This window comes from Eschrichtius robustus, chromosome 12, assembly GCF_028021215.1.
Source record: "Eschrichtius robustus isolate mEscRob2 chromosome 12, mEscRob2.pri, whole genome shotgun sequence".
NCBI lineage: Eukaryota > Metazoa > Chordata > Mammalia > Artiodactyla > Eschrichtiidae > Eschrichtius > Eschrichtius robustus.
Window position 1 is genome coordinate 99,445,125 of NC_090835.1, and position 10,029 is coordinate 99,455,153.

The window sequence follows — 10,029 nt, forward strand, 5'->3', positions numbered from 1 at the left end:
CAATTCACCCCTCGAGCTGGCATGATCCTTGAGTAATAGTCAATCTTTCCTACATACTCCAAAAATATTTATTTCCTATGAACCTTCCAACGTATTTCACTACTGACCCTCATGCCCTAGGAGCACTGCTTCACACTTTTTACTTTTCTTGCTGGTTACTGAGGCAGAAAGCATCGGGGAAGAGGATTTAAAAGTCTGAATAATAAAAAATATTCTTAAAAAAGAAAAGAAAAGGAAAATCACATCACCGTTGCTTGCCCTGTTTTTCTTTTGCTCAGGGGCTTCTTCCCATGCCAACTCCCTCCTAAATATACTAGATCCATGTCCTCCAAGCTCAGATCTTCACTCTTTCCTGTCACCTCCACTTCTTCCTGCCATCTCAGGCTCGCTCTTGGAGTTTTAGAGACATTCCTCCCCTTTTTCATTTAACGGATGAGGAAATTCATGATGCCAGGGGATGGAATGGTTGCTCAAGATTAATAGGGGCTAAGTTCAGGCCAAGTCCCTTGTCAATGCGGACAAAACTTCGCCCTCCCCTTGAGAACCGCACACCGCGAAACAGCTTGCTAGATGAAATGAGTTTTATAAGCAATTCCCCAAAGACACTGGACTGTCTCCTAAAAACAAAAAAGTGAAAGATGAAAAACAATGCCAGTAAAGATAGAAACTCTGCCCAGGACACTGGCTCTGCACACCTGAAGACTGTTATTTAACATCCTTCAGATGTGTCACTGTTTGGACAACAGCGTTCCCTGTGAGCTACTATTTGAGGAATGCCAGGCATTCTTTCAATCTCTGTCAGAGAAAGGCGGTGAAGATTCTCAGAAGCTGATCAAGCTCTTTATGGGCTTCTGTTGGTAACAACCATTTGCAGCACTATTCTCCCTAACGGGTTGGCAGGTCAGCCAAGGCCAAGTGGGGAGGAGGGAGGTGCCGAGATGCAGGAGGCCCAGAATCAGCATTTGGTATCTCTGGCTCCAAGGGCACGTGTTCAGTCCTGCGCTACCATGAAAGAGCGAAGGTGCTTGGTGTTCCTCAGTAAACACACTTCTTAATCTGAGCAAAGAAAAAGCCAGTGGGAGCCCTCACTTGCTCTGAGCAGGCCATTTTCTCAAAGCAACTCTGGTGTGGAATGTGTATAATTAGGCACCTTTGGGGAGGTCGCCTCGCCATTGCTTCCTTCAGTCTATTAACATGGAGAAAGCACCTCTCACCACTTCATCAGCTTAAACTGTTGGATCCCGTCTAATAGCCAAAGCATAGCTAATGGATAAAGTCCCTGGAGAGTTTGCAGGTGAAGGGGAAGCCAGAGGCGGCTATGCAGGGAAAGACAGAGGTGTGAAAGCTGGGTTTTTGTTTTGTTTTTAGCTTAATGCAATCTAAAGGCAACTTTTAAGATATAAATCAAATTCTTGTTTTCATTAGCCAAGATTCTTTTCCTGCTAATTGTCACCTCACCTTTCCAAGAAACCATCTTTAATCATCCCCCTCCTTAATTCTTACCACTTTGGCCCACTTCTCAGAAATTTCAGAAATGATTCAAAGTCAGTACAGTAGGGAAAAAAAATATTTATTTTCTAAAGTCATTACCTTGACAGGCAAAACAAAGCATTTTCTCAATTTCATTCAGAAATACATTAAAAAAAAATACATAGACCAATATGGCCTGCCCAAACATATATTTAACATGGTAAATATAAGGAATAAATTGTTTGAATATAAATATCTATAAAAAAATAAGTACATCAAAATGTAATCCAACCTCTTCCATGAGCCAGTTACATAAAGGAAAATAATTTGACTGCTTTAAATCATCACCAATGTTTACCCTTCAGTGTCTCTCCTAAACAATCCTATACCGTTGTGTTTCCAAAAATCAAGGTAAGGGAATCTCCTGATTCAATTGATTTTTCTTTTCTTATGGAACAGAGCTAGTAGATCACCCTGAAAATGTTATATCTACTATTGACACATTAGACAGACTTCCATGAGGCTAGGGCTTAGTGTGGGGATTTTAGAGGGGGAAGAGTTTGGGGAAGCAATAATTAAAGGTGGGGAAATACTTTGCCAGAGTGCAATATAGGTGAGGTAGACTCATACGCATGAAACTCATCCTGATTTACAGTAGTAACAGTTTCTTTCAGTTTTGCATTTTATGAATTAAAAAAACAAAGTCTCTTTTTTTTTTTTTAACTCGAGTGTTTGTCCTTAGAGTGTTTTCAATTTGTGCATTCCCTAGAAAAATCTTTGCAGGGACTTTGGAGTTTCTCCCTGAAATGTGCCAGGCGCCTGAGACACAAACACTCCCTTCGGAACCTCTTCGGGAACTCCGCCCGCAAGTGGAATCTCCTGTCCTCCTCCCCCTAGGAGGAGGCCACCCTAATTTGCAGGTCACTGCATCTCTCTGCCTTCTTTGCATAGCCCGCTGTCACCCCAAAGGAGGAGAGAAACGAAAGCAGTTCCCACTGATGGAGGCAAATGAAGATGGGCTGGGGGACTCCTTAACCTTTCCTGGAATGTTTGCACCCAGGGCGCTGGTCCTGTGCTAGTCTGGAACGAGAAGTGGTCTAAGCAGGGAGGACGCGTTTGCTCTGATCCCAGCCACGTGGAGAGAGCGCAGAGTCAGGCCCAGGGCTCTTGGTGGATGAGAAGGCTTCAGACAGGCCCCGACAACCTGCCATCAGTGTGTTCGGTTGTAGGTCACTTTCTTATCTCTGTAGAGCTTGGCTTTCAGCTTGGCAATATGAAAAGATGTTTTGATACTGTTGCTGATGGCCTCCAACCTATTAAAACCAGACAAGAGAAAACAAATGTTATTATTATTATTTTTTTTTTTTTACAAAAATCATTCCCAAGCAAAAGAAACATCTAAAATTAGAATCTGGCAAAAACAAATCTAAATCTGGATCCTGAACTTTCACCCTCAACCAAAACCGCATGTTACTCTGCTAACCTCAAGTGAAAATAAACTACCTCTTATGCCTAGAATGGCGGTGGGCGGGGCGATGAGCAGGGAGAATAAGGATGATATGGTCATATCTAAAGGGAATTGGGTATTAAATACAATTTTAAAGTACAATTTTTAAGGTCAACTAGAGATATTCTCTTTTCTTCTTTAGCCCTGTCCCAAGCACTATCCCAACCCCTGTGGGATTGTACGGAGAGACTCATTCAGCAGAGGTTTCAAATAGCCAGGAGTGTCTTCTTAATCACATAAGAAATTGAAGGGGGCTTCGTGGGAAAGAAATTCAAAAAGAGGAGGCCTACAGGCAGGCCCAAAACAATATTCTACGGCAATTTAAAAAAATTTGTTTTTGCAGGTTTCATGTTTTCTTTTTCTAGGAGAAAGAAAAAGGGAAGGATTGTAACATTGATTTAATAGTTGATGTAATGGAAGCTAATAGAAAAAATAAATGATTTCCAAGTCAGTCCAGAAACGGTGATTTACGTAATCTTGCCATCTGAAGGAGCACCAGTGGCCTGAGGTTATAAATATGGAAACTTCAACAGCACATGGGAAGCGCTGAGGATGGCCCCATATCAGTAGTAAACAACTCAGAAGTCATTCATGACCGCCAGGCCTGTGCTCATAATACTTGGATCCTAAGACTTCTTGCCACTGGATTTCCAGGAAAAGTTGCCACTGACCATGATAGGGAAACGTAGAATATGGGACGGATCTGAAAGCAGGATTCCTCCCTGCAGCTTGGGAATTCCAAAATGTTTAGGATTTGGAAGAGTTATCACTATAAAACTGCTCAGAGCAATCCTATGGTATTACTAATCCAGATCCCAGCTCATGATTAAAAAATGAGAAAGCTTTTGGGAATGACATTGGGTCTCCACCAAATGCATTTCCCTATTTAAAAAGTAAATAAATAAACCTGAAAAATGGCATGTTCTAACTCTTACCAACCCTGCCTAATGACTTTATTTTCCCTTTGGCCATTTGAATAATTGCTACGTTTTGAAGAATTTGATTATACGTGACACTTTAATTAAAAAAAAAAAAACAACTCTCCCTGAAAGAATTTTTAATTTCTCAGGGAAAGCTGTAAATATATTGACTCAGAGAGGCAAAAACTAGGTGTGACCAAATGACAAAGGTGCCTCTAGATAGATTTTGTTTGGAAAATCTACCTTTAGGATTAGTGGTGTGTGTGCTAAAAATCACCAAAGTGTACAGAGGGCAGCAGTCTGCATTCAAGGCCTTCAAGAAAACATTTGAGAGGGATTCCTTTGCTCTCTTTAATCTAGAGAACACAAAGATTCCCCTTTTCTTTGTTACTGTCCTCTGGGCCTTTCTCCCGTCAAGGCAAGAATGACTAGGAGAGCAGACCATTCATAGGTGACGGGGACCAGCTGTTCTCTGGAGCCTCTTACCTTCTTATTTTCCTTCCCTCCACCAGCTGCTGATGAAGACACTTCTCTCCAAGCTTGGAACAGTCTTTCCCTTTCTTCTGTTTATTCCAGCCTTTCTCCATGGTGTCTTGGTCCCTGTTAAAATACACATAGGGAGAACATTTCAGCAATAGGAACTTCAGTTGTTCTCAATGCCTCTGCTAATCTCTTTTAAACCAGAAGACAGTATCATAAGAGGAAGACGGTCAGGAGGGCATAAAACTGAAGGAAAACAAAGGTGTTTCTACTCACCTGAGTTCTTTTCCTGCTTGGCAAAAATTCCAGCACTTCTTGTCTTTTTGGCTAGCACATTGGCATCTCTTCCTGTGGTCTGTTGCCTTTGTAAGAAAGAAATCCTTTAAGGATCGCTTGGACCTAGAGGGGCTTCCGAGTCCATATGGAACAATGTGCCTATCATGGAAAGAGAGGAACAAAAGTTATGAGCATAACTGATCGTCTCCAAAGGTTGCATTCTTTGGGGCAAGCTCCTAAGGAGCTCACACCACAGGATTTGGCAGCGAAACTCAGAAGAGTCAAATGTCGCTAACAGTCAGGATCGCATGCCCGTCAACGGCCCCAAGTGTGTGGACCCACCCAGGAGAAAATCAGTTTTCCTAAGTCAGTGAAATTCCATGTCAACTCTCAACACAGCAGCCTTGTCTTTTGGCCGAAATTATGACATCTCTGCTTTGGTATCTGTTTCATATTTTCTTCCTTTTTCTGACTCTCTACTTAGTTAACAGGTCTTGGGAGTTGGGGGCGGGGGGACTTCCATGCAAAACCATGACTCACAAGATTTCGAAAACCGATTTTCACTTCAAGTGATACATGATCATGCTAAAAGGGCCCCCTGAGGAGGCTGGGGGAGACACACTACTGCGTGCACGGTTCACGCCAGGTTTGCACACCTCCTGTGGTTTGGTGATTATCATACGACTGTAGAGGGACTCCTCGCCAGAAGGCTCTCCAGTAATTTCCTGTGTGTCCGTTGTGATTCTCACCTAAAGTCCTCCCCTTGGAAGTATCACCTTACTAAGTATGAGGCTCGCTGTGGTTTTTGTTTGGTTTGATTTGATTTTGTTTGGATTTCGGTCATCCCTCACATAACGGGACACCGCGGGCACAATCAATGTATTTTTGTTTAGGATTCTTTCTGATGGGTGAACTACTTTTCAGGGGGAGATGGGGGGAACTGCTTTCTTCACTCGGGAGGCAGAAGGGAACTCTAAGGACCGTGTTTCTGTTGCTGTGTTGAAATAGGCTTTTCCAAAGCGGGGGGAGTCGGGACACCCAAGTTCTAGGTCTCGCTCTACCACAAATTCATCCTGCCAAGTGACTTCAACATTTCGGGTCTTAGTTTTTCTATAAGTAAGATAAAGACAGTAGACTATAACTCTCTATCATCCTTTCTGCCTCTTAAGTCTATACCCTCCCATGAGAAGCACAGGTTGGACCAAGCCACATATGACCTCAGCAACGTTTTCCCTAAACCCAGGCAGATCCCAATGGAGAACACTCCCCCCCGGAGGCCCAACACAAAGTGTCTCCCCCCGAGACGTGCGGCAGCCTCCTGAGGGGCATTTTCCCCACTGGGGCACTTTCATGTGGTCAGAAATGCTCCCTTCAGAGTCCGAACCCAAAAGTAACGAGAGTAATTGGGCTCCAGCCTCCCGTGAAGCCGGAGGGGAGGAAGCCTAGAGTAACGATGCCCTCTAGAGACTCACTCTGGAGTGTTGACCCAAATGATGTCCAGGTGGCAGAAGTAGACGCACTCTTTATCCATCAGGGAGGAGCAGGAACAGCGCTTGGCCCGGCGGGGCCTCCAGGGCGCACTGGGAGGGGGCGTCTCCCCTCCGCTCTCGGCTCCGGTGCTGAGCTCGGCGCCCAGGACCGCTGGGGAGAGAAAGAGCTGGTCAGTGGGCGGTGTCTCCCCCAAGGCCCGAAGGCACACTGGTCACAGCATCGATGCCACAGCTAGCAGAGCAGATAAAAGCAGATGAAGCACCCAGCCGGCCTCCAGCAAGAAACACAGAGCAAAAAGGACTCTCTTATTTTCCCTCCTTAACATGACTTCACCTTTATCGCCGCTGGCTTATCCACCTTCAGAGAGATTATACAAGGGCAGGGGAAACAACCACCTGAAAAGGGACTTACCAGCCCCTTGAAGCAGCCTTCAAGGAAATGCTTAGAAATACTGCCTGTTAGACATTTGGGTTGGCTTCTGCATGGAACTTAGCACACCCTACAGTGGCTTAAAATTGACTGATGACCAAAAACCTGAAACTAAATAAATCATACTGCCTTTTCCTAGACTCGGAGCCACTTCCTCATGCGGGATGACCTTCCGTTTAGGGCAGTACCCACCACTTCACACCTTGTGTAAGGCCGGGAGTAGCCCAGGTGAGACACACCTCTTGAACTTAGGTGGAGGTCCAGAGCTTCAGGGAGGTGATTGCAGAGAGAGAAGAGAAATCAGCTCTACAATAAAACCACTGACCTAAGGGAAAACTGAGCAGCAGCTCCGGGGACCCAGGCAAGGTTCCGTGGGTTTTGAATTCTGAATCCCCGGAGCAGGATGGTGTGGGTGGGATTTGCCGTTTCCCCCTTCCCCACGGCAGCATGCTTCCTCTTACTGACAAGTTAGCCACGCAACTTATCTGCCTAATTTTGTACATTTCAAATGATCAGACACATTCCAGGATTTTCATTCCCTTGACATCCTTTCTCCTCAGTCAGGGTCATGAAAAGACAAAAAAGTGCACTGACCCTAAAAGAGGGAAACGGGCAGATGCACACATACTATCTAAATCCTCCAGCAGCCAAGATTTATCCTAGCTTCCCTCCCAAGACAGGTGAATAAAACTGGAAATAGAGCCCACACTGTTCTGAGTGCCAAAAACTTGCCAAAAGAAATCTAAAGTCAACAATGACAATTTTAAAGAAAACATCTGCTTCACCCTGAAACCGCCTGGGGGTGGTTTTCACCAGACTGTTCTGCAGGTGATTTTACTGCTCATACATTGCTTGAATGACTTGAATAAAATTCCTTGGCTTCAAGCTGAAATGTTTAAATATTTCACACGTTAACACACTATGAAAACAGTATTTGAATAAGATATAAATTCCTATATGTCCTATTACCTGTATGAACACATATATTGCAAACATACATTTAGCTAAATTATATCTTGCTTTAATTGAGTCATATTTTTAAAAGCCAAGGAAATACACTAGGCAATAATAATAATGTTATTTTAATGCTAGAGGAACAATGGTCTTCAACAGAGGATTTTTTTTTTCCCACTAGCAAACTTAAGCACCTTTGAGCAATAATTCCCCTACACTTGATTTCTGAGCGGCAGTCATAAAAAGAAATGGGGGAAAACACAGAAGCAAGAAAAGCATTAAGGTGGAAAAGAAGACGGCAGCATTCAGGGATTTACAAGTCAACGTGCCTACCTGCTTCTGGAGCTCCTTGGAAAGCCACAAACAGCAGAGCGAAAATCATGGGGAAATAATCCATTCTGAAAAAAAGGGATCAAAATCCTTTCCCCCTGAGAACTAAACCCGAAGGGGAAAAAAAAAAAAAAAAAAAAAAAACAACGCAGAAAAAACCAGCTTCGGTTCCTTCCAAGCGCTTCGGGTTCCTCGGATCTCAAAGTGATCCTTCAGCCCGAATGCTCTTTAATGGGGAGAAGAGAGAAGCGTCTGCCAGGAGAGAAGGCAGTGGGAGCGGTCCGAGGACGCACGCGGTGGCGGCCGTGGCGCAAGGGGATCCGGGGACCCTGGCGGCGCTGGTCCCAGCGCAGAGGCAGAAGCGCGTCTGACTTGGACAGCTCTCGACCGGCTTTTTATACTGAACCCCTATAGAGCGGGGGTAAACAGCTCCAATTTTATTCCAGCCCCAGACAATGTTATTGTGTCATTAGTCACCACCAGGCAACGTGCAGCCGGAGATAAGGCCGGGCTCTAAAGGAAATCACTGCTAACTTCAGAGGCAGACGCCCGCCGTCTGACAATTCGGGGCAGGGCTAAGAAAAAGAAAATACCCATTGGAGACCTTTGGTAAACCTGCCCGTGCAGCGCTGCCGTCTGCTTCCCCTTTACAAGCTGCCAGCCCCGGAGTTCAAGCATCAGAAGAGGGACTCCAGAAAAGTCATACCATTGGTATGAAAAGTATGAGCTACAGTTTAAATAGATTGTATTGTTGTGTGCGGGGGAATTTTTTTTTTTTTTATTGTTGTTCGCTTCATTTGCCTTTTATGTCTCTCCGATTTCTTTTTTTTTTTTAAAGAAGTTAGAATTCTAAAGTGATCAGTATTTTTTTTTTTTTAAAGAAGTTAGAATTCTAAAGTGATCAGTATTTTTTTTTTAAAGAAGTTAGAATTCTAAAGTGATCAGTATTTTTTTTTTTTTTAAAGAAGTTAGAATTCTAAAGTGATCAGTATTTTTTTTTTTTTTTAAAGAAGTTAGAATTCTAAAGTGATCAGTATTTTTTTTTTTTTTTTTTGGCTGTGTTGGGTCTTCGCCTCTGCGCAAGGGCTTTCTCCCGTTGCGGCAAGCGGGGGCCACTCCTCATCGCGATGCGCAGGCCTCCCACCATCGCGGCCCCTCTTGTTGCGGAGCACAGGCTCCAGACGCGCAGGCTCAGTAGCCGTGGCTCACGGGCCCAGTCGCTCCGCAGCATGCGGGATCTTCCCAGACCAGGGCTCGAACCCGTGCCCCCTGCATTGGCAGGCAGACTCTCAACCACTGCGCCACAGGGGAAGCCCTCTCCGATTTCTTAGTGCTGATCAGTCCAGGGGACGCTCTCCCTCCTTACCTACGCCTCCCCCCGCCCCGGACTCGGGGTCAGATTATTTTGGCAGATAGATGGACGCACTTTGCTCTTTCTTCCAGCCCCCTCCCACCAAGGCTGTTCGGCTCAAGTTCTTTGCGTCCACAGTGGGAAAGATCGGAGAGGGGTTGGCAAGAAAAGGAAGTTTAAAAAAAAAAAAAAAAAAGGAATCCTTTTAGGCACATACCCAGTCCTTTCAGGATTGCTGATTAGAAGCCCCCATCAGCTTTTCTTTTTGCGCCCACCCTCTTCCCGTCCCCGGATCCCCCCACTTGCCGGGGCACCAATCTAAAGAAATAGCGAGAGAGGAACGCCAGAGGGAGACGAAGAGCTACAGGGGCTGATTGAGGGGGAAAAAAGCCACAGCCTTGGCTTCCAAATAACAGAAGGAAACGCAGCCACCTGAGGTGGGAGCTTAGAAAGGGAGGAATGGCACCTGACACGGAAAGCGGGGTTGCCCCTCGGGATGGTCCATTTACTCCCTACATCGGGACAGCCTTTCTGGGTCTTTGTTTTCCTTTGGCTTTTTCTTGTAAGTCGAAGGGGTGTTCTTGTAGAGGGTTAAGTATTGGGAAGGAGGAAATGCCCGCCCTGAATAAGGGAGCAGACGATACCTCGCCTTTAATAATGTGCTTATGTTTTCAAAGCAATTTCCTGTCTACGTAAGCACGAAATACGCCTTGAGGTCCTCACAGGGCAGTCACTGAGGAGGAAACAGCATGCTGCAATGTGTACAGCAGAACATGAATGTGAGACACCTGGCTTTTTCAATTAGCCTCATCTGTCAAGTG

General features: G+C 45.0%; 1 protein-coding gene across 1 annotated transcript; it reads right to left on the reverse strand.

The window, feature by feature from the left end:
• Positions 1-1,670: 1,670 nt before the first annotated feature.
• Positions 1,671-8,454, reverse strand: EDN1 (endothelin 1). The gene is made up of 5 exons (XM_068558976.1): positions 7,861-8,454; positions 6,126-6,294; positions 4,654-4,812; positions 4,384-4,497; positions 1,671-2,783 (listed from the first exon to the last, which is right to left on the reverse strand). Exons 1-5 carry the CDS (start codon positions 7,922-7,924, stop codon positions 2,681-2,683), a joined length of 609 nt encoding a protein of 202 aa, XP_068415077.1. The 5' UTR covers positions 7,925-8,454; the 3' UTR covers positions 1,671-2,680.
• Between the last annotated feature and the right edge of the window lie 1,575 nt (positions 8,455-10,029).